We start from the raw sequence: 25,188 nt of genomic DNA, 5'->3' as shown, positions 1-25,188 counted from the left end.
TATGATATTTAACTAAAAAAAAAAATCCATCCTGCTTTTATGGATGTGAAACTTACTGTACACAATCATTAGGTTTACAATGAAGTCATTGTTGTAATTCTTATCTTTAAAATGCGTAACAACATTTTTACAGTCCAATGTAACACTAAGATTAGATTTAAACAATAAATCCTCCCTGGGTCGAGTCCAAACAGTCAGTGGATGGAAATAATACATGTCAAAGACTCTGGTTCATCTTTCCATTCACATTTGTTTTCACTGTCTGAACATTACGGGGGAATATTAAAAACGAATGTAAATTGTGTCGCCATGAACCAGAATGTGACGTTTACTTTTATTTTTTTGATAATAAAAAACTCTGCGTGTGACGTATTTACCCATGATGCTCGGCTGCAGGTATAAAAGCAGCGTCCTGCCTCGGCCAGCCGCAGTGTGACTCTCTCGCTCTCCGTGTCGGTCTCAGGTCTCAGTGCTCGCTCCCCGCAGACCGCCTCTTCAGACTCTTTCACTGTGACGGGGCTGTTGTGAAGTGACGGATGGTGAACTTACCCGTGGAGTCTTTGCTGAACTGTAGCTGCTGTGTTTATCAGAAACGACATAAAGAACCGAGTTTCCTCGAAGCTATCATGCTGAACACAGAGGAAAGGTAGGAGCCGCTTCCCTTCTAGAAACATCCCGCCCACTGCTAGTTAGCTCAGCTAGTTGGTTAGCTCACCTTGTTATGAGTTAGTGTCGTGGTCTGTGTGTGTCTAGTTAGTTAAGTGTTTGGGCTGGTGGATAAAGTGAGAGTCTCCTGTAGGAAAACAACGGAGGACACAGGCTGTAAAAGGACTTGACAGGGACGACATGTCAATGCAAACACTGTCCCTGTCACGATCATGTCTTCATCCTGAGGGGAGACAAGGAGCTGCCAAACATTGTTATGACGTGAAGCTACAGGCACAGTTTGCACAGTCTCTTAAGAGAATCTTCTAGCACACATGATCACAACAAACTTTAACATGGCATTAACCACAGCCTGGTTTAGCCATGTTTTAGTCGTGTTTTATGTTTTCCACATGTTGGATCAGAGCCGGCCCGAGCCTTTATGAGGCCCTAAGCCGAATTTTGATTTGGGGGGCCCCCATTGCCTTTGTGCACCCGATGTTATTAACCATTGTCGATGCTTGATCATTCACTGTACATCTAACACACCCATTGTCAATGTTATTCGTTGTAGCTGTGGTGCTTATACAAATGCCAGCATTTATGCTTCTATGTTTTGTTTTATCTTAATAAGCATGCACACACACATGCATGGCTTCTGTCAGACAGATGGTCGTAAAAGAAATAGTGTTGATCCGAAATCAGCAAATCCTCTTATTATTTAATGGTACAAGTAACTTTCACTCTACCCTTAGTCCTAAAACACATAAAAGTAGATGAAATCAAAATTGCCCTTTTTAATAAAGATCCAGTGGCTATGCTTGAAGATGGTGCTTTGGTTGTTAGAGCTATAATGAATCCAGAATGACATGAACACTGTGTTCAGTGAAAGCAGTGAACTGGTGGAGACGTTTGAATAATTGCGACAGAAAGCCGATGTGAGGAGGAGTCAGGCTTTTGTGTTAAGTGCACCACCAAAGTACTTCATAATAATAATTACGGTGCTACACAGGATATTCTCTTTAGTTTTCCCATTTACAAATACTCCTTTAATGCATCGCCTGAAGCTATCAAGCAGGTGCTGCTAAGTGGCTTCACACAGTAGCACACAGCTACCACAGAGCTCATGGCTAAAACGTACACTACACTCACTGATCCATTTGATACAAGGGGAGATGTGGCGTGGCTTAATTTGCGGGGCCCTACGCAACGTGAGCATATAGGGAGGTCCAGCTCGGCGTTGGATTCTGGGAATTTGTGATATTTATTTTACTTTTCAACTAGAATGACACTCAGTAGAGCACATACCAGAGCCAAGGCCCAAAAGTACAATTAATGTCATTCAAACTGAACCAAATTTCACACACTAATAGATATCTGTAACCTTAAACTGAGTTTTGTCCTCAAGATCCATTATAATTCTCTGGGAATTAAACGAAAATGTTGCATAACGCCCCATCTTGTGATGTCATAGAAAGTGTAAAACAATTCTTGGAGCCAAAAGTTCAATAGAATTTGATACAGTGCTGAATGCATGGTGCAAGCAGATTGAGGAGGTATAATGGTTTTAGTTTTCTTCCTTCGATTTGTGAAGCATTTGTCATTCTCTTCACATAATGAAGAGTTAAGAACCACACTTAGAAAATCAGCCTTTAAACTTAAAACAAATAATTAAACTTACTATTAATAAAGATGAACATAACAATTCATAATGAAAATAAAATGTAGTTGCTGCCTTTACTTTTCCTGTTTTTGACCACAGTGTGCCTGTTCATACCAATAGTGACAATGTTGTGACCGTGCACTGCTGTGTTGTCTCTTGCAATGGGTGTTCTCCTATTGCATCACCATTATAGTCCTATTGGGATTAGATGCGGCAGTTATAAACAGGTAGTTAGTATGTGATATTGTTTTTATAATTGAGAAACAATCCAAGGTAGACCTAAATATTTTGAAGAGCAACAGCATAGTTAAAACTGTGGTCTGTGTGTTTTGTTTGACTGTCTCTGCACACAAACAGGTAGATGTCTCGTTTTTGTGTCTGCGGGTTTATCATGTGGCTGGAGGAGATTAGAGGAGATGGGGAGAGGGCGAGATCCATTGATGCTTTGAGCCAGAGCAGTGACTATATTAGCTCTCTGACTTGTTATGGTCCTGTCAGCTGAAGGCATCAACTGGCCTACATCAGCCTGGTTACATAAGCCCCTCCTGCACTGGTTCACTTCGCAAGCATCAGTGGAATCTGTTTATGTGTGTGTGTGTCCATGTCTCTTTGTGTGTGAGAGAGAGGATTATCTATCCCAGGCCACTTGACAGTAACTACAGTGGCCCTTAAAGTGACTGACAGACTGATCTGGTCAGTGGTGGCTGTGGTTGCTGGAAGGTTCTTGGTCCAAACCCTGGTGAATTTTCCCAAAACTAAAACCAAAAACATTGCCAGGCCTGCAGCCAGTTTCAGCAGGCATCTGGAATTGTAAACCTCAGCTATTAAAGTTGACCGCAAGCAAGGCTGTGACACATTCTGTTCACATGCACAAACAAGTCATTAGTGAGTAACAGACAAGCTGGAAACTAAACATTGCTCAAGAAACACTTTGGGCTCTTCCGATACAGACTTGAACCTTTTTAGAGCTGCAGTTTATTATTTGTCATTTTCAGTTCATCTGTCTTTTTCTTGTTTTTTGATTGACTGATCGATGACAAGGACTGATGTGATGAGTTGAACAATTGATCAGATAAATCAGCAAATATTTTGATAGTTGAGGAATTGTATTAAACTATCTACTAATTCCAGTAATCTGTCTGTCTGTATGTGGCTCACATAATTTAAGAACCATCCTTTTTGGCTTTATACTTGACATGTATATTGTTAAGAGTCCAAGACATAGCAGCTGTTAGGTTCAATATTCTTAAACCTCAAATAAACAGGCAACCAACGCTCTGAAGCAGTGGTGCTTGGGACTCCAGTTTGAGGTTCTGTGTACATAGTCCTGTTAATACAATGAAAATAAAAATAAATCTTCAGATTAATCCATAAGTGCCATTTTCACATTTTCCCTGCGACTGTTTTCCTGTTTGATATTCACTTTACTTCCATTCTGATGAATCATGAACCAACACACCAGGGAGCCGATCAGTTCTGCAGTGTGGGACTAGCTTACCTGTCAGAGGCACACCCATAAACAATGACCTTTCACCACAGCCATGACAAAAGCACTTGTTTTTATCTCAGTGCCTCAATTACATAACAAAATTATAAAAGCATGATTAACTAAGAGCAATGTCATTTGTCAGCTGTTTGGCTTTATTCAACAGTACTCCACCCTGTAGGGTTTTTCCCATTTCCTCTATATAGACATTTCCCATGAGTACCCAGTACTTCTAAAATGCTGTTTATTAACTTAGTAATCTTTTAAGTGAAGATCCTTAAAGATACTACCAGACACTACACTGTGTTAAGCACAGCAAATATCACAGTTTCATTTTCATATTTTTTGAGGTTAATGTTAAATCAGCCAACTTTGCTTTCTGGCCAAGCTTAATCTAAAGCGGTGTGGCTTTAGGAGTAGCAACATCTCATCGACTATTGGACTGATTGCTATGAAATTTTGTACAATCATTTACCTAAATGAACCCCAGAGACAATTTTATTCCTGAATAAAAAGGTGCAGTGTAACGACAGCAGCGTGTTTTTAAATTTGCCTACTTAATATTATTCTTAATGTTGTAGTTATGTCATACAGTTTAGTTTTTTTTGTCATCTTCAATGTATTAGAGGAGCAGCTGTCCAGAGGTCAGGGACGTGTTCATCCGCACTCAGGTTTCAGAGCATGTGTGCCTTTCCTGTTTCTGTCTCGGCATCTTTTCCGACACGCTGCTAAGCCAAACTTCCAGAGGACGGAGGAGGGCTGAGGACTCGCCTGTTTATTGTCCTGCATGCAGCAAGTTGTTTATGTCTCCAGCCTAAATCGTTTTCACTACACTTTTTTCTTTTGGAGCCAGTTGGCGGGTTTGCGTTGACAACCTGGTCTGCAGTTGAATGTTTTCCATTATTACCTTGGTATTTACACTGTTGGAAATTGGTTTGGTGTGTTTTGGTTTCGTCACAGGACTTAACAGAATGCTTCCTGTTTTGGTTGAATTATGTGTTTCTGGGCTGTCAGCCAAACCCTACCTCAGCAAAGTCGGCCAACATGGGCCGTTTATGCCCTCAAACAATTCACCTGAATCACTTCTCAAAACAATTTGCAGCCCAGGAAGAGCAGACTAGCAGTGTAAGAGTTCATCCTGACAAAAAAAACACACACACACATCCTCTCCTCTCCCACTGGAACCCTAACGCCTATGGCATCTTCAACTCTCACTGCAACACACACACATGATTAAATCCTCACTGGCATATTAGTCTTGCACAGACTTGTGAATGTGCTGCTTGGCCTTGAATCAGCTTCACCCATTGAATCTGCCCTATTCAAAAAGAAAAAACATAACCCATATTCTGTTTTTAGGTGACCTCTTAACCCGTTGGGGGGGCTAAAGGATGTGGCTCACCAGTTGGAGTGGCATCATGGGACACGAGGGCGGGGCAGGTTGCTTTGAGTGTAGCTGAAATGTCAGAGGACAAGAGTGTTGCCTTTCAAAACAAGCTGGCATTACCATCAAGGACAGGCTCTTCTGTCAGTCTCTGAAAGGGAAGATGGAAAATGAGTAGCAGGTCTTGACATCTTGGCAAGACTCTTCCTCCATCTGCGTCCCACCTAACCTCCCGTCGCTTTCAGTTTTGTTTCTGTGGTATAATTGAAGAGAAACTCAGTTGTTTAGGGAGTTTAATGGTGCACCGCCTACATGCACCTCATTACAAACTGTACTGTGTTCAGAGGAGGTTCTTAACGGTTGCAACTAATTTATGTTTTTGAAATCTATTTTTCCATTTCTTTTTATTATTATTATTATAATGAATTGTTATGTCTATAATACGTCCTTCATAGTTTTCCAGAACCCAAGTTGATGCCTTGATGTTGCTTGTTTAGTCCATCCAACAGTTTCAGATGGAAGTATTTTATATAATATTTTATTTTACTAACTCCTACTAGTTTGCAGCTAAAGATTTTACATGAAAAACCCATGATAAATGTATACAATCTGTTGCTTTGTTACAGAGGAAATGACACTGTTTACTACATATGCTAAACAGTCTCACTCTTGGAAATTTGGCTTTAATTAAGTATTTTTCTATTGTGGTGTCGCTTACTTTTAGGGCTCCAACTGATGACCACTTTTTAAATCATTGACTAATCTGCCAATTAGTTATATTAATTTATCAGAGTTGAACGTTTGGTCCATAAAACTTTAGAGAAAAGATCATGAAAAGAGCCCATCCTGACATCCCAGCACATGAGGTGATGGTATCAAATTGTTTGTTTGGTACAAGCATCAGGTCAAACTGCAAAGTATTGAATTTATTACAAAGCCAGACCAAGAAAAGCAGCAAGTTCTCACTTTTTGAGATCTTGAGGCATCAACCGTTTTTTCCTTTTAATATTTTAAACAATTGATTGATTATCAGAATAGTCTGCAAAATTATTTTTGAATGGTTTATCAACTAGTTTTTACAATACCTATTACTTTACCACCACACAGGTATGGGTCACCAAATTAAAAGACAACTGCTATTTAACCAACAAATCGTGGCTAACGAGTAGTGTGAGTTTTCTTTCACTTTAATGCATCAGTTCACTCTGCCTAGTAAGGAACTAAGAATGCTGCGACAGGGATAGGTTGTGTGCGTTTGCTGTTCTGAAGTCTAGGCACAATGAGCTTTGTTTGCCTTTGCTCACTCAAATGCAAATCATGTCATCCTAGTTACCCATCCAGTTGGCAGAGGAACATGAGCACACAAATCTTCTCCCTCTCACAGAAACCTGTTGTTACTTGTAACTGATGTTTTCTGGGGTAAGACTCGGAATATGTCAGGTGTTTGCTCACAAACATTTCTCTCTCTGCTGATGCCATTTCAGACAGGAGAATGGGAGAAAGTTTCAGGTTTCATTAAAGAATGTCCAGAGGCAAACAGTGATCCAGGCAGAGGAGGCTATTTGCTCTTCTCAAAGAACAAAGTCTGTCAAAATGTCTTGTGTCAGAATCCTGTTTGGCAGCATCAGCCGGCTGCCATCATGTCATGATACTCGACTGTAACTCAAAACGGCAGAAAAAGTGTGTTCCCAAAAGCCCCACAAGCTATTTGCAGAGGTGTTTACAGATCATGTGCTTGTTTATGATCCATGCCTTCTACCACATGCACAACCCGTCAAGAACTCCTCGAATGCAGGTTATAAATCATTGGCTTTAGTTTAGTCTGTGTTATAAACAAACAAGCCTCTGAAGGCTTTTTGGGGCAGTCAGTGGCCGTTAACATGATTGAAGATGTTTTATGTTTGTGAGTTTATGTGTTTACTCAAAACTATATAACCAGAAATTTTGAGGAGGGGTGAGATATGACCCGAGGAAGAACCCTGTTCAATTTTGGAGTGGACCTTAACAGGCAGGTCTTGGAGTATTTCTTTTCCTTTTCCTCAACAGGGTGAGATAGGGCGTTAGCCTCTGCAGAGGTATGCAGCCTCTGATCACCCGTCAGTTAGAATTGTGATCACAGGGTTGGATAATAATACCAAACTCTTGTATTACCAACCAGAGTTGTCAAAGAGGGCCTCTGATTCACTGGACCAAAGTTATATCACAATCATCACACTTACTCTGATTGTCTGATTGTCTGATTCCTCAAGCTGATGCAAATAATAAAGCTGAGCTCAAAGGAATAAAGTCAAACATAAGGATTATGTTCAATTTGGTTCAGGTGATGTTTGGATAAACTGTTGGAAACCTGCAAATTGCATAAAAGGATCAAATAAATGAGCAGACAGAATAATCATGTTAAATCCCTCTATCTGACCTCTGTAAGGTTAGAGGTCAGGTGTGGTGACGTGAGTGATGAAGTTGACTGTCAGTAGTTGGTGTGTGAGTCAACACACTTTGAGGTTTACATCAGAAATGTGTTTCCGTTTCATTTCTTTCTTCTTGAGATAAATATTCCCTCTGGAACCACTTCTAGGTTTTTTTCCAACAAAATACACTGATGTATTCTTGAGGCATCAACAAACTTGTAGAGCATTTATTACACAATTGCAAAGTTTAGTTAAAAAGCTAAATAAATAGGCAATCTCCACCATGGCCCAATAGTCCCCTTAAATTCAATCAATTTGAGGGGCTGATGTCAGTTTCGTTTTGCAGTATATCCTGCTCTTGCTAGTTTTTCCAGAATGACTAACCCTAACTTTAAGCTGGAAATGTATTGCCACTGTAAACTTGTGAGACCTGTTTTGCTTTTATACTCAAATGTCCCTCTAATGTTGTGTTTGGTCTTTATTTGTCTTTCATTTACAATGAAGTCCAGAAGCCTGGATGTACATGTACAGCTAAAGATCTTTAAATTGTGGGTTCTTGTTGGCAGATTCTTCATACAAACAGTCAGCGGTTGGGATTCAAATGTGGAATTTATTGGTGTGTTTGACGTAATGTTTATTCAGTGTCGTCACCATTGTTATCTGTGCATTGAGTGTAGGGATACTGCCCTGGCTGTGTTGTTGAGTTGATATTCATTTTTAACATTATTGGAAAACTGTGTGTGGTTAGATGAAGGGGTGTGCGATATTTGTCGTCAATAATATCTTAATTGTTGTTTAAATGATGTGCGAGCTCATGTTATCTAGTATTGGGTAGAGGCACATGGAGCATGCGTCCCGTGAGTGAGGGAGAGCCAGGCGCCTCGCACGAGCTCCACTGGCCGAGCCGCGTTGCACAAAGCCTGGGTACAGGCACACGAAGTGAGCGCTCTACTCCACCAGCCCAGTGACAATAAATCATTTTTCCAGCATTCTAGACATCACAGAGGCCTACTCATTCACAATGTGTGTGTGTGGTTGTCTCTCAGCCTTATCCCTCTCTCCTTTTCCTTCCCTCTCTCCCACCCTAACTGTAACTCTCATTCATTCACTCGTTCCGGACAGAGCCCAGCCTGGCCAGGTTCCATCAGCGGTCTAATTATCGTTATCGGCATAATCCCAGAAAATATCGAGATATCATTTTTTTTGTCAATATTGCACACCCCTAGTTAGTGGTGTTACAGGACAGAGGATGAAATTCAGTGATACAACCTCAAACACTAACCTCTACCATCTTTTCCCCTGCAGTTCCTGGTTAGCGGGGTCTCGGTTGCCCAGCTCAAACCCTCAGGCTCCAGGGCCTCTGTGGTGCTCCTGATGCCCCTCACCCACAACTAAAGATCCCGGGTGGGCGAGGGACTGTCAGGGATCACTGTCTCGGCGTGCTACTACACAAGGTGACCGTCCTTTTAATCTCTCACACAAACACACACACACACACAGACACACAAACACAGACAGGCCATGCTTTCCATAAGTTGGATGATCTATATATTTTCTTGTTATTGTACAGTATAGCCTGTTTTATGATAAATACTTTCAGAGAGTTGTGATGGAAAAAAACAATGAGTCTGCACAAGGTTTTTTTTTTTGGTTTTTTTTACTGTGACCACTGTTGGTAATAATTGTGTTAAGTGTTTCATCCCTCAGGGGCCACTCTGCACTAACCACAGCAGAACACCTTGCTAATGAGTTGTCCTCATTCTGCAAAGGAGCTTTTTTTAAAAGCTTAAAAATCATTTAATCTTACTCCGACTCATCATTCGTACCTGCAGTGGATTTAACACACAAGTTATTTCATTCGCTGTCTCTTCAAATGTAATCATAGAAATTAATTCATATACATTTTAGCATTTTCCTAAACATCTACACTTTAACTGCTGTGTTCTGCTCCTGTGTGTCTATGTGTGTATGTCTGTGTGTGTGGGTCTGTCTATCAAATTATACCCCAGACATGTGACTGACTGTCCCTGAGGGATTAGAGATTTAGGATCAGACAGATCAGTCACAACTGTCATATTACTTCTCATCTGTTCTCAGCGAGCAGAACGCTCTCTCTAACGTTATCGCTGGTTTATCAGAAATCTGTGAGGACAAACTCTTCCATTAATGAAATACAAAACATTCAGAGAGTATTAAGACCTTTTATTTTTTCATAATTTGTTATGTTGAAGCCCTTTGCTAAAACTAAACAATAAAATAATTTTCCTCCCACAAGGTAAGTCCAAGGACAGCCACAATGGAGAAAAATTAAATTCCGAATGTGATGCCTGTGGTACAATTTAATGTCACAATTCTTTCATACACACTATAAGTTATTGCATATTTTATTGAATTTGCCTCTATGATTGTTAACATATCGTGAATTATTTAAAAGGAAAGTTAGGAATTTGAAAATTAATGATTTCACACCAAACAGGAGAAACTGACACAGTGACTATATAAACCACAGTTATAAACCATTGATAAAACGGATGATGAAGAGAAGCATGTTGATCATAAATATGTTACTGCAAGAAGCTCCATTACATCACACTCTATTCATAAAATATGATTTGGACCGTGATGTTCACCACATCAAAGTTACTATTCACTCTGTACTGTGTCATTGGAGACACATTTTCCTTGGTCACACCGGTACACCAAACATTTAACTGGACTGTATCTGTATCTGATCCAAGTCACGTCGTTTCCTCATCTCATCTCCTCTGGCGAGTTTACACTCTCACACACAGGCCCCAGGCCGTATTTTAACACATTTTAACGACATTTTGTGAGTACTCACTACTACACACAGCACAAGAAGCGCACAGCCGGGACATCAGTGTTAAAGTGACAAGGCTGATCTGGATTCATGATGCGACAGCATTGATTAATTAATTAATAAATAAATGTGATTGCCTGTATGAAGAGCAACTTCCTCGCGCAGACACACACACACACACACACACACACACACACACACGATCGTAGAGGAAATACTGGAGTACTAACCAAGTACAATACATAGCTAAAAGCTCCTTTATATCATAACCATCCCAGAATATATTTTATCACTGAGCTGGTAAAATATATTCTTTGCGAAGTGTTTAGTATTTATTCGAGATAAATATTTGTTAACAGAGCCAGAGATTTCATCAAACTGATTATTCTTTAGAATGGATTTCATTGCTCTTTGAAAGGTTGTACTTACATGATAATGCAATAATATTATCATTATACCAGTGTTTTAAAATTCTTTCACATTGATGATGGTTTGACAATAATATCAATTGTTGCAGTAATTTCTGGGGCAACATATCCAATCATGACAGTACTACCTTAATATTTGTAATAATGCACCAAGCTAGAGGTTTTCCTTGATCAGTTTACAGCTTTAGTTCTCTGAGAATATTCACATGCAGTACTGTTGATAGAGATTATGTTTGAGCTTCCTCATAACAACTTGCTGTTAGGTTAGCGAGCTGTGTGAAACATGTTGGGAGACTGTGGACAAAATAGATGGAAACATTGCTTTTCTACATGTTGCATATTTGTCATCGGTCTGGTTGAGTGTGTGTGTGTGTGTGTGTGTGTGATCAATGATACGTCATCAAAAATAAATCTCACATTGACATTAATATTCAGACTCTTTTCTATGTCACTTGAAACATAGCTTGGATGCCTCCTGTTTCTCTTGATCATCTTGAGTCCACTCATGGAATTGCAATATAATTTGACTCATACAGTTGCTTCAGTATTTGTGCTCATGGAGTAATAGATTACACACATTCAATTTTACCAACAACCTTTGTGCCTAAGAATCATGTGCCAAAATACTTTATCTGCAAATCTGCAACTAAGCGGGTTAATAGAGTGGTGAGTTAAAGCCTAGTTACAGTGCAGTCTGCCTGCTGCAGACATGACACTTGTAACCACTTCCTCTTCTCATGTTTCACTTCACCATTAAGTCTATATTAAGTACTATTACCTTCTATATATTACCCTATTTTGTTGTAGAAGACATGTCTGTGTTCTGACAAAATGCATCCCCCTTGTGTGAATGCAGGATGAGAAGTTGACAGTGACACAGGGCGCTACGGCGAGTGGGAACCCCTCTCTTCTCCACTTCCACTACCAGCTGAGTGAGCGCCACTCGGCCTCCTGGGATACAGCTCTATCTGAGGACAGCCTTTTCCTGGAGATTCCTGCTGGGCTGCTGGTCGAGGGCAGCAAGGAGGGGTAAGGAAGCATTGAGATGTATAGGGTCGCTTAAACACTCATCCTGTCTCCCCCTGATCTAAATGTTAAAATGACTTTATAGTGGATTTACAGATCAACAGTTGGAGTGGTTACAAAAGATTCTACAGATGTTTGGATATTTATTTGTATTTGTTGTGACTTTGAGTATCTCAGTACAGCTGCTGTCTTTCTACCACCTCTCACAGGGGAGATTTGTATGGAGTTGTTGTCGTCTTAAAATGTGTTCACATAAAAACCATGCCTGTGTATACAAATGCACGGTATCAGTATCCACGAGCACAGGAACCATACTCACGACGGAGCATTTTTTAATGCCCTTAACTAGGGCTGGGCGATATGATGTCAAATCAATACCACCATTATTTCAGACTTGTGTGGGACATGCTCCTGCTTGTTTGTATGTCTCCTCATTCCTGTCGTGCTTCACACAAACCCTCAATCTGGATTGTGCCGATCACTTTAACGCTGTGCGCGTTATGTTTCCTCTCTTGTTGTGTGTTGTGCAAAATGTTGGATCTTTTTGTTTAAATACGCTTCTCCTTAACTTTAGATCAAAACAAAACACAAAGTAAACCTCAAGTTCTTTAGCTAAGGTGTCCTATTAACTTGTGATTGGAGTTGGTGTTTATTGTAAACATGCAATTTGAGCACAGGTTAGCGGGGGAGGGAGGACATGCGTGGAAACCTGACAGTTTGAATGCACGCACTGTGGAAAGTAAAAATTAGGCCGATTAGAGGTTAGAAATGTCGTAATCGATACATTTTCGGTTATTTGCCCAGCCCTCCCCTTAACACAAGTAAATAGTTCACAATTGTAACATGGGCTTTTTGTGTCAACAGCAGTTGATCACAATGTTTACAATTGTTGCAAAGAAATTAAGGGGAAGGGAGTGAGAAGATCAGAGATACTGTATGTTCAAAGTGACCGATCGAAGGAGGGGAGGATCAGTCACCAGAGTTGAGCTGTGCATGCAGAGCAGAATTGTTCGCCCGCACTTGTATCACATACCCCCATGTGGCTGTCAGCACCATTTGGGTCGAATGTTAATGAAAGACTATTATCATCTCGTATTTAAAAGCTACCAGTGTGCCACAATTTCAATAAGCTGCTAATAGGTTTATTTTTCATCGGCTGGTTTTATTGTGTGGCAGTAATCGATGCCAGGACGGGGTAACCTTGCCTGCTGTCGTCGCAGAGCCAGTCCAATGAGCAGCCGGCTCCACAGCTGCCACTGTATTATTATGTAAAGTTGCAACGCTTATGTAAAGAGGACACACACAAAAAAAACTTTGTGTGCGTCATTGCCAGTCTCACTCTCCCCTTGCTCACCGACTGACTCTGTCTCTCTCTGTGTTCATGTCGTCCTCAGGCTAACTGCTCTGCTCGAGTTTGCGGAAGAGAAGCTCAAAGTTAACTATGTGTTCCTGTGGTTCCATAAAAACCGAGAGGATCGATGTAAGAGCTCCTGTTTATTTTTAAATACCATTTCTTTTTGTTATAGCACTTTAATCCTCAGTAATAACGATGTATCCTGTTGTTTGACTCATTTTTACATTAAATGTAAAAATAAGGTTCCCTGAGTATAGTATACATCTTGTATCTACTGATATAATATACATCTCTACTGTTACAAGAGACACGATGCTAAGTACAGCTCGATGCAAAAACAAATATCTGTAAAACACTCATTAAAACAAGTTCAGGTGCATCAATGACCATCCCACCTAATCTTCAGTGGTTAAAATGATAAGTTATAAAAAAAGCTAAATCACCATCATCACTAAGACCAGTAAATGTGTGAGTTGTGTAAAGACATAGAGCAGGACCAGTGGATTTGCAATCAAATTTATCGCACATGTATCAGTTTTTTTTGTTCATCCTCGTCAAACCACTGAAGACTCTTTTCCTTGTTTGCTCATCAGTGTCCATCATCAAGACCTTCCACTACATGGGCTTCGAGATGGTGAAGCCGGGCAACCCCATGGTACCAGCCCGGCCCGATCTGGCCTTCATGGTTTACTCTCTGGACAACAGCAGCTCAGATGAGGAGTGACCGCCGCATTTTCTCCTGACACCTCCCTCACCCACCCGTCTCCCCCTCCACACCTCCCCCCAAAACAGAAACACGCCCCTCTACCCTTTGCTCGCTTGAACAATCAACAATCAACCACCTCAACTCTCTTGCTCTGGCACAAACCCCGGCCTCCACCTCAGAGATCCTTCACCGCTCACTGGGAGGTTTCACCCTTTTCTTTTACAGACTTGTGGTTTAAGGGGATGTTTAGGAGAAGTATGATTTCCATGTGACGCACACGCCCTCGCCTCCACTTTGTCCCTTTCCCCGAGGAGAACTGCAGGAATGGTGAAGGTTGAACTAGGTTGAACTAAGTTGTCACATGCACTGTGGGATTTGGGTTTTCTTCTTCTTGTGCTTGGTGGTTCCTTTGTTGGCCACATTATTTGTTTGTGCTGCCGCTGACTAGACAAAGAACTGTTAGACATTTGGGATGAGGTGGTGTTTTACATTAAAATTGAGCATATCTCTCGTCTGACAGCTTTCTACCTTTTATAAGAAAAGACTTTGGTTTGTCTTTGCGTGCTGTATATCATGCAAACTGTATTAGTCGGGGTAAAGAGAGGGAATTAAGGGTTTGATAATAAAATGTTGTTTAGCATTCTAGTATAGATGGGTGAACGCCTGATCTGTTACAATTAACATTAAAGCACATGTAAACTTTTCTTTACACTTTAATATGTCAAGATGTCATTCCAGCACCTGTCGCACACGTGGGTTTTTGTTGTTTTTTTTCATCTGTCCAAAACCATCTCGCCACAAATGTGGAAATTACGCTGCAAATCTCTCCAGATGTGTTGAAGCTAAGATGCAGTGTGTGTGTGTGTGTGTGTGTGGGGGGGGCTGTTCTTGTGTGAGTTGTGAGACACAGGAGAGGAGAACAGCCTTGCTGTTGTTTCACTTTCACACAGAAACAAACGCTTCCAGGTTTCATTTTTTCACACATATTAAGCTGAATAATTGTTGATGGGAGACGTTCAAGCTCCACTTGCTGTTATTTTTCAGTTTAAATGTGCAAAACATGTTAAAATCTAGTGAAGCTGTAGCCCCGGGTTTGTCTTCTGTCTACAGTCGAGTCACAGAGCTGAATTACCTTTTTCAAACAATGATTTTCCACGGATCTTTACACCAATGTTCTGATATTAAACAGATTAAGACAGTAGTCTAAATAGTAAACAGCACTTTCTGATATAAATAATCAAAACTACCACATTATTTAGACATATTTACTATTTCATTATACTTCCATTGCAAACATGATTGAAATAATTATCTTATTCTTCATAAGCTCATTGGTCAGAATATTGGTGTCTACGTATTAACAAGATGATTCTGGAAATCTGAAGATCAGTTCTATTGATTGTGGTGAGTTTTCATTATGTTAAACAGATTGTATCTCTGTAACGCGACTGTACTGAAAACATGTGAGCCACACACTGGTTGTTTCAGCTTCATTCATGCCTGAAGAGTGGCTCCGTAGTAACTATCAGTGGAAAGCTTCATTGGAAACTGGCTTTATGTGCCTGAAAAAGAGGAGAGTGCAATGTTAAAGTTTTTTACTCCTGAGTCTTATTGAGGAATGTGTTTATTACCTTTTTTTTTTTGAGCAGGTTCACATCCAGGCTGTGAGAGGAAAGAAGCTCATCGTAGATCCCAACCAGAGCACCTCAGGTGATTGAACGTATATGCAATTAGAGTTTAAACACAAGGTTTATTATTTTTTAGCTTTGTGGCTTTTATTAGACTGAACAAAATGCCAAAGACTCCATTCTGTGTGCTGTCTGTTTTAAATCCTCTTGCTTTTAAATTGATTTGAAACCTAGTGTGTTTTGTAAAGCAATATTGACCTACATTCCCCATGCCAGCCATACTTCACACATCAGAGATACATGATGGATGTGTGTTCATGTTGGAGTGAGGGCCTCACTTTACTTAACTTCTTCTGCATGTGTTCACTTCATACCAGTCTTCATTGCTACTGATCGAGCCCTGACTATAAGCTGTTAGGAAATGTCAATATTTGAATTTTCTCAGAGGTCTATTTTTCTGTATGTATATTTCCCAAATGTTTATTGTGATAGTTAGGGGTTTATTTTTGTTTTCAGTGATTAGTTAGCAGCCGCTCAATGACAATCCACTCTTGTATACTCTGGAAATTTTTGTCTTGGGGGGGAGAAAACAATAAAAGTTGATATGTATGTGGTTGTGTTCTGTCTTTTCCCTTTTTAAAGGTTAAACATTTTACTTTGTTGGGTTTTGCATGTTTTGCTTTGTTGGGTTTCGCATGTTCTCGTGCCCTGAGGCTGACAGGAGATAAAGAGCAGGCTCTGGTGTGTCTGAATTAAGCACACTGAGGGAAACAAGATGTGGTTAGAAACAGAAACCAAACTGAAGACGTTCAAATAACTACAATTAGAAAGGCACCCAGAGACAAAGGCCAGACACTCCCCTCATGAAACCACACATAAATTCACTCCATCCAGAGTTTTACGAAGTATTTCACTGACATATTGGATTAAAACCTTAAATGTAATAATTGATGCATAAAAAAGTTTACATTTTATATAAAAAGGATATTTTCTTGGATCCAGTCCTTTGTATTTGGGTACGTTTTTTTTATTTTATTTTTATTTAATTTATCGATAATAAAGTGAATTATTAATGATTTGATAATGAGTTCTTAGCATTGCCAACTTTGTTTTCTGAATATATCAGCCGATATATTGGTTTTAGTAACTTTTCGCTCCCTAATATCGGCCCCGAAATATCCAGATTAGTCAGACTCTACCCTTTTCTCAAGGTCGATGAGTAACAAATGAAAATGTGGACTCTATCTTGCAATATTAGAGAAAGAGAAGAAGAATTCCAGGATGAATTCCCTTATCTAGATCCACACCAAATGTTAATATGTTCTTTGTGTCTTACCCCAGCTGTCTACAAAATGGCATGGAATTCGGTTGAGTCATTTTTGCATAATCTTGCTGACAAATAAAAAAACGCAGATGAAAACATCCTCGGCAGATGTTCTACAACTAGAACCGTGTGGCATCCAAACGAACTCTGGTATAAAATAACATCGGGGTAGAAGCAGTGACCAGTGACTTTGATTTGAGGAAATAAAACAGGAACAGTAGTTGTGGGAAGCGTCGTTGTTTCGGTCGACTGCTGACTCAGGCGTTAATCTCCACCCAGCTCATTTCACAGCACATTAACAGCTCACTGCTGGCCTCCAGCCAGACACTGCAACAAGCTCCACAGTCAGTTGATCTACACGTCTATTTTCAGTGCCCGGGCCTCCATGGACTCAGCTGTGCTATATCAGCCTCTCTAATGCAGCACCAACCTGATTCTGAACCTCATTGAGAGGCAGAAGAAAACAAAACATGTTCACACTAATAGACGTTTCACAGATGTAGAAAAACACCAACATGGCATTTTAGAAAATGCATCAGCAGAAAACACAGTTTAACTGATTACACAACTTTACAGACGAGTGGTGCTACAAACATCATGAACATATATTACTATAGAATAATATTTCAGTATTGTGTTACGTTTTTATATATTTGTTTAACAAGTACATTATCTGAACTTCACAACTTCTGTAACATTCCCTGTGTTATTGTGTTATCTGCAAATGTGTTTTCCTCTTTTTGGTGCATTCTGTCTTCTTTTTTACACTTTCTATGTTTTAATGTTTCTTCGAAAGTTCTCTTTTTGTGCTTTGGGTGCTATTATCTGGTGGCAAAACATCAAAGGATATAATTATTATTATTATTAACAACAATAATCATCATCATAATCATAAATTAATCTCAAGTTAACCATCAAACACGTTCTTTCCAGTATAAAAGTAAGTACAATTTAAGATGTCTGAAAAGGATTTTATCTGAGGGGCCCAACTGCTGCTTGGGGCATCATGTATTTCCGCTCGACCCCTAGTACAGGCACTGTCACAACAGTGGACTGAAAGTCTAAAGTCAGGCATTCATGCTGTGTCGTTAATCCCCCCCAGGGGACTAAAAGACAGATAGTCCCCTGGCCTTAATCTTAAACTGACTTTACATAAAGGCACCTCAGAGTGAGGCTGATAAGCAGTTACCACATCAGCTGCAACTCAACAACATGCTGCTTCTCAGAAAACTGCCTTTAAATGACCTCACATCTCCGTTCCCATCGAGCGGTGAGGTAATCCTCACTGACGAGACGCTCCTGAGAGAATCTGCTGATCTGTGGTTCTACTGTATTAATGTCCTCACACACTGTAGCTGGTCAAACCATCATGTCCATTTAGCTGTTGTTATTCTAAATCCTAACTTTAATCATATAGCACCTTTAAAACCTGGGTTTATAAAGAGAATTTCAATAATGCATTCACAGTGATAAAACACAACAATTATTAAATAAAAGCAATCCAAAGCTTTAGTTGTGGAATTATTAGGATTTATCTGCATCAAAGTTTAGTTTCATAATGTGGATTCATATAAAATTCCTATTTCATAACAGTTTAAAGTATGCATTACAAACATGATGAAACATGACCATCTGCGCTGTGCTACACTCACTCAGCTCTAATCTCATATTGATTTCAACTCTTAATCTGCAGGAGTTTTTTTAATGGAGATTTTCTTTACTCAGCACTGTCTCCCAGTTTAGTTGTATATGGTAAAGTGACTGTTTGTATAAAGCTTTTCTAGTCTTACCAACCACTCAAAGCACTTTACACTCGCTTTCACCCACTCACACAGAGTTTCTATAGGCAGCGCTTTTTCTATCACAAATCATTCCCACACAGCCATCAGGTTCAGTATCTTCTCCAAGGACACTTCAGAGAACAGACTGGAGGAGCCGGGGATCGAACACCGACCAACTCCTGAGCCCCTGCTAAACCCATTTTAGTTGTATAGGTGGTTTTACATTGAGAGGAAATTAATTTTATGTACAGAAAACTACAATATACAATGTGTCATGTAGTTATATGTGAAGCAATAAACACAATTCATAATTATATTTAAAAAAAGCAAAAGTCATTTTTTTATTATTCTAATTTATTTTTTTAAACAAAACATGCCGACACATCTGAAAACTTTTATTTTACAGACACAAGCTCACAATCGTTCCGTCACAGGGCGTCACTACTTCTCTTTCTGTTCCTTCTCTTTCTTGTCTTTCTCAGCTTTGGCCTCCTCCACCTCGTGCTTCTTGATCAGCTCCTCCACCTCCTTCTGCTTCAGCACCTTGATGCAGGTTTTGCCGTTTTCGCGGGTCAGGGTGGCGATCTCCACTGAAACAACACACACACACACACACACACACACACACACACACACACACACACACACACACACACACACACACACACACACACACACACACACACACACACACACACACACACACACACACACACACACACACACACACACACACTCACTGTCAGGAATCTGTATCGTGATATAAACGTTTTAGAGGAGGTACGGCACATGATGAATTTCTGAAAGGACCAAATAAACATCTGTATATCTAATGACCCAGATCTGCACCTTTCTCTGCAGACAGTTTGCTGACATCCATAGTCTTATTGAGGACTTTGACGGCGAGGGCGAGAGCTGAGGAGAGACTCATCTCTCCCTCCTTGTAGTCCTGCTTCAGCATGGAGACGGCTGCCTGGGAGTGAGCAGAGAAAACAAAGAGTAAAAATCACTCGGAGAGCAGCCAAAAATGCCAAAACATCATGGTAGAAGAGCTGAAGAAAGGCCTGGACACCAGTGTAAACCTCATATCAACTCCAGGGCATCTCCCTGTGTGGAGTACAACACTGTCAGGCTCTGGTGTGTTTTACCTCAGCAGAGACACAGAGGCTAAACCTGCCTGTACTCATCTTACTGTAAGGCCTTGTGTACAAAGGTGTTTACACAACTTTCGGAAGGTGCTCTGTTACCCACAATGCTTTGTGTGCAGCCCTGTGGAAACCCACTGAGATTATCAGATGCCACCATGAATCAGGACACAATTAGCTGCCCACGACTCAGCATTAAATAGGCCACAGCACGTTTGTTTATTGAGGGCGTCCAGTCTTTGTTATGGCCACAGTGTTCAGAGATTCAGTGCAGCTCTGCCCCCTGGTGTCAAAATATGAAATATCAGTTTCCGTCCTGTCTTTTCAAATTCCTACAGACTGTAAAACGGAATAACCAAAATTCCTGTCCCCACCTCCTGGCCTCCTTCATCATCCAATTTTTTTTTACCTCCACAAACAGGATATGTTTTCACACCTGCACATTTGTTTGCTGGTTTGTTTGATTGTAAGCAAGAACAAAAAATACGAGACGGAAAGAAGGAAAGAATCCATTACATTTCAGTATGGATCCGGATCTCCGGATCAGGGGGCAGATCCAGGAACTTTGTATTACTTTTGTTAAAACTGCTAGATAGGGCATTTTCTGACATTTTCACAGATTTCCGTGGGAAATAATGGAAGCTGATATCTATGTGTGTGAAATTTGGGGATTGTTGGGCTTTGACGGAGGTATGCACTCAACCATTCTAGTTGATTTTTGGTTTGTAGGAGAACAAGCTCTAAACACAACACAGTGAGACTCACAGCACTGTTGTTTCCAATGCAGGTGGCTTTCCAGCCTCCGTAGTTTCCACTTGGGTCACTCTGGTAGAGCTGGAAGCCGTAATGTTTATCCCAGCTCATGTAGAGCAGGGAGACTCCAAACGGACGCTTTCCTGAAAGAACATGCACACAAACACAAGTTCCTAGTTTTGATTTCTGGAGCTTCACAGAAATCCATATGACAATATTTTCATAGAACAGTCACCAAGCCTGTTTACATCATTCAAATTTCATTGAGCTATTTTAGATGCAGCATAAAGAACAATTACAAAACTCCAGTTATTCCTGTACAAATACAAACTGTGACTTTGATTCCAAGGGTTCACGGTGAAAGATGCAAACTCTTTTTTCAAATCATTAAAACTAATCATAACGATTTATATTTTGAATCACATCATCAAAATTATTTGAACCACTGTTGAACAAAGGCAGCCAAGTGCAAGATCAAAAAACTTCAGGGCTCAGAGAGACGACAAACGGCTCCTGCTGTTCGAGTTGCAGTGTTAACAGATAAACCTCAGACACGACTGTGAGCCTGCTTTAACTGTGTGCTGCTGCTCCCTACCTCCAAACTGGGTGTAGGCCTGTTTGATGTCGCACAAAGCTGTGACCAGCTGCTCGCAGGGGATTGGCTCCTGGTACTGCAGCAGGTACCTGTAACATACACAAATCATGACATTATAATATCAGTGTTTTCTCCTTCTGAACGACAGTTTAGGTTCAATATGTATTATTGTCTTTGTACAGCTGCAGACAACAACACAAATTGCAATGGCATTCCCTTAGAGGTTCAGTGTGAACCCCCCTTTCAAACATGAAAGACAACCTGTGGAAGCCTTCAGTTGTCAGAAAAACTCTAAAGGATTTTAGTTTGTCCAGTCTGGGCTACTGTAAAAAACATAAAGGCCCATTCTAGGGTAAAGAAAACAACAATTCATACAATTTAGGTGAAACACACTTGTGAAAAGATCACTAGGATTATTGTTCTATTGAATTTCTGCCAATAGATCCCTAAATCTTACACACTGGACCTTATATGAGAATCCCATACAAATGTAAAAATATAGAAATAGAAATATTAAAGTATGAAATACACAAATAAATGGAGATTTCAGTCAGTGAAGTGGAGGATGGTATGTATGTGTTGTGGTGTGATTGTGGGGTGGGGGGGGTTCATCAGTTTTTCACTCTTGTCTGGCCCGATTCTCCGGCTAGAAGGGAGAAGTTTGAAGGGGGATGGGCAGATAGCCGTGTGTGTGAGGGACAGAGTAACACAAACTCACGTCAGGTTCAGACAGAAACAAAGAATGCCTGTCGAGTTTGAGTTGACCTCGGTTCGGTTTTTTTCATGTTTGGATACATTCTGACAGAAAAATGCAACCCGAGCTGCTCTCTATTCTTTCCTTTTCACCTCCTCCTGCTCGATGTGCCATTCTGTAGCAGGATGACACAGAGGAGCCGGAGGGTCAGACGGACTCATCGCCTCACTTCTCCTGTGTGTGTTGGAGATCGCGTGTAGTTTGGAGCCCAGACACACTAGATGAGGATTTCTCCTGGTGAAAGATCGTGTAGTGTGATCATGGTTGATACTTCAGAGTCAGAGCTCACCTCTGAGCTATGAGCCTCAGCTCGTTGGTCAGTACGTTGGCATCTGATGTGATTCCCGCCACACTGCACGCCATGTCTCTGCCAGGTGATGGAAAGATGATGGTTCAGAGCAAAGACAGTGACTTTAATGTCTCTTCAAATGTGATAAACTGATCTAACCATTTAGTCAAAAGCTGATGTAAGGAGTTATACAAATAGGTCACTATTCATTTAGTAATGCAAGTTTGTGTAAGACATAAATACTGACTGCATCCTTTCATCGAACTGTTAACTATAAATATCTGCACACTGCTGACTAATGACACTAAAACACAACCGAAAGATTTGAGAAAAAGTCCCTCACTCATTCAGCTTGTAGATCTTCTCTGACAAAAACACCTCATCCAGCAGCTTGTGGAGGTTCCTCCTCTCAGCAGCCAGCAGCACGCCATCGTTGGCTAAAATCCCCAGGCAGGTGCCGGCGTGGCCAATGGCTTCCATGGCGTACTCAACCTGGTAGAGACGCCCTGTAGTGGACACACAGTGCAATCAGGGACAGGAAGCACTGGCAGGCAAGAGATTCAAGAGCCAAGATGCCTTCTTTTAAGAATTAGGGAGAAATGAATTAAAATATAAAATGACATGTTGTACCTTCAGGTGAGAAGATGGTTGTTCTGGAATCATATCGACGAGACTACAGAGATAGAGTAGAGAGGAAAGATAATCAGGATTTATTTAATAAAGACATAATCTTTGAGTGTTCAAGATCCAATAAGGGTAAAATAAATCAGCTTTGTCCTACAGGTGGCAGAAACATTCAACAAAAACATTTGGCCTTAACCATTAAAATCATTTTAAGTGTTTTCACCGTCAGAGCTTCTAAGCTTTGAGGGAAACGTCTCTGAATATTGGTGTTTTTCCTTTTCTTTTTGCCTAACAATGACGTACTAATGTGAAGGAAGTTTACTAAAAGACAATCAGAAGTGGTTTGTTTGATGTCATGGCTTCCTGAAAACAGAAGTGTCAAGTGTCTTTGTTGCGTGGTACAGTATCTCTTGAGAGATAGTAAATGTGAGATCAGTTTGATATCTGTCACAGTGAGTTGTAGAATGGATAAAACTGCAATCTCGAGCCAAAATACTCTGTTGTTTATTACCACCAACAAGGAGGTTATGTTTTTTGTCTGAAAGGTTTTTTTTTGCAGGATTACACAAGACCTACTCAACTGTTTTACATTATATTTTGTGAAGAGGTGGGGCATAAGCCAAAGAAAAACACATTCAATTTTGGTGCAGATCTGCATCAGGTGGCGGATCCAGGATTTAATTTTTTTTTTTTTCCCCATTGGTGAAACAAATCAGACACATTTAGGGGACTGCGATTTATGAGTGTGTGCAATTTGGTGCCTGGATCTTGTGAATTTAAATTTGGTTTCATCAACATCTAGCAGCTGAGTGAACTCACCATTCTTGAAGGCTGCAGTCAAACTCCACTGCTGTGAAAAACAAACATAAACACATAATTTTTATAGTTGTCATGAAGACAGCAACGAAGTAAACAAGTACATTTACCCAAGTCCTGCGCTGAAGTACCCTCTTCAATTTATTTGTATTTGACTTCACAATGTCTAGTGACATATTTGAGAGGGGAATATTGCAAAGCTGAAACTAGCATTTAGATAATTTGCTGATTGACAGAATGAATCAGCAAGTAGTGAGATAATCAAGTGCTGGACTCTAATTCAACGAATGTCTGCTTGTTCCTCCAATGTGAGGAATTTCTTTTATTTGTCCATTTAACATAACTAAAAATTACACATAATTGGGCTTCTAGTGACAAAGAGAGACATTTGAAGATTTGAGTCTGATTAGCTGATGGGCTTTCTTTTACCATTCCCTGACATTTAATAGACCGAGTAATTCAGCAAATCATCATAATGTAAAAAATGGAAAACTACAATAAGCTGCAGCCCTAGAACATTGCATTTCAGATAAAGTTTAAATATACAAATGATAAAAATCAAATACATGATGCTTTATTCACTCCTCCTTTACCTGCTGGAACCTTAGAGTCATTTAAACTGAATGTATCAACAACTACAGTCCTCATCAGGTAGCACTAACTAAAACTTAACTAAGACTAAACTAAACAGTGCTGATACCGATCCTCTGTCATGAAGGTTGAACAAAACAGAAGAGTGAAGTCTTCATGACAGAGGATTCGTTGGAGAACTGTTGTATGAGATCACGTTAGTTTGAATTAGCTCTACATGATAACCGGCCTAGTTCTACAGTGTGATGTGTTCATTATCACATCAGTCAAATATATTTAATAGTATTATGAAATATCTTGAAGTATATTATGAATACTTTGTATTATAAATCGTGAGTGAAGCCTGCAGATCTGCTGGTTGAGTCAGTGAAAGTGAAAGAGACTCAACTAAAACTCGATCAGTCCGAGACACAACTACACACTGAGGCTGCGATCTACTTAACTACCTATTATTAATACTTATTATTATTACTGTTGTTATGATTATTACTATTATGATTATGATTATATGTATTGTTAGCATTATTATGGCATTATGATCCATACCATCTTGTTTGTGTTTACATTAGTTGAGATCGAGTTATGATGTTAGTCAACACAAACAGCAGCTGTAGCCTCTACACATGAAGCTAAGAGTCTTTTAGTAAATACACAACACTGGAAATATCAAGAAATCGTCCACGTTAGTGAGACACCGAGAAAATGTCTACTCACCGCTTTAAAGGCTTTCTGTACGGCGCTTTAGAATGACGTCACGTACAGGAGGCGTAGACGACTTTAATGCGCGACTCAAAAGTTGAAAAAGCTTTATTGAACATTTGGATGAACACAACAGAGCATCTCCCATAGACTGTATGATCTGTCCTCACACTGGTGGAAATATCCTTCTCTTCTTATTAGCACATCTGGATACTATGATCCTGTACTTTACTATGATCCTGTACTTCACTATGATCCTGTACTTTAC

The 25,188-nt window shown here is 40.1% G+C and overlaps 2 protein-coding genes across 3 annotated transcripts; one reads left to right on the top strand and one right to left on the bottom strand.

Moving 5' to 3' along the window:
• Positions 1-416: 416 nt before the first annotated feature.
• Positions 417-16,158, top strand: oaz2a (ornithine decarboxylase antizyme 2a). Its single transcript, XM_020079271.2, is given in 6 exon segments — positions 417-646; positions 8,892-8,958; positions 8,960-9,040; positions 11,692-11,864; positions 13,256-13,341; positions 13,809-16,158. Coding segments are annotated over 6 exon segments (648 nt in total). The 5' UTR covers positions 417-536; the 3' UTR covers positions 13,940-16,158.
• Positions 16,159-18,383: 2,225 nt separating this feature from the next.
• Positions 18,384-25,018, bottom strand: psma4 (proteasome 20S subunit alpha 4). Of its 2 annotated transcripts, none has more exons than XM_020078407.2 (9): positions 24,936-25,018; positions 23,634-23,664; positions 22,821-22,863; positions 22,534-22,696; positions 22,191-22,268; positions 21,148-21,236; positions 20,565-20,695; positions 19,504-19,627; positions 18,384-19,244 (listed from the first exon to the last, which is right to left on the bottom strand). In XM_020078407.2, the coding sequence occupies exons 2-9, from the start codon at positions 23,634-23,636 to the stop codon at positions 19,096-19,098; spliced, it is 780 nt and encodes a 259-aa protein (XP_019933966.1). In that variant the 5' UTR covers positions 23,637-23,664; positions 24,936-25,018; the 3' UTR covers positions 18,384-19,095. The 2 variants fall into 2 exon arrangements, with proteins under 2 accessions (XP_019933966.1, XP_069384001.1); XM_069527900.1 differs by having other exon boundaries at positions 18,650-19,244; positions 24,768-24,941.
• Positions 25,019-25,188: the final 170 nt, after the last annotated feature.

The sequence above is a fragment of the Paralichthys olivaceus genome, chromosome 7 (assembly GCF_024713975.1).
Source record: "Paralichthys olivaceus isolate ysfri-2021 chromosome 7, ASM2471397v2, whole genome shotgun sequence".
NCBI classification, from domain to species: domain Eukaryota; kingdom Metazoa; phylum Chordata; class Actinopteri; order Pleuronectiformes; family Paralichthyidae; genus Paralichthys; species Paralichthys olivaceus.
This window is presented reverse-complemented; position numbering and strand designations above follow the sequence as displayed.

Excerpts from the sequence above, each read along its gene's own strand:
- psma4 (XM_020078407.2), bottom strand. Across the intron at positions 20,696-21,147 it reads GGCCTACACCCAGTTTGGAG|GAAAGCGTCCGTTTGGAGTC; the intron begins GTAGGGAGCAGC and ends ATGTTCTTTCAG. Across the intron at positions 19,628-20,564 it reads GCATTGGAAACAACAGTGCT|GCAGCCGTCTCCATGCTGAA; the intron begins GTGAGTCTCACT and ends GCTCACTCCCAG.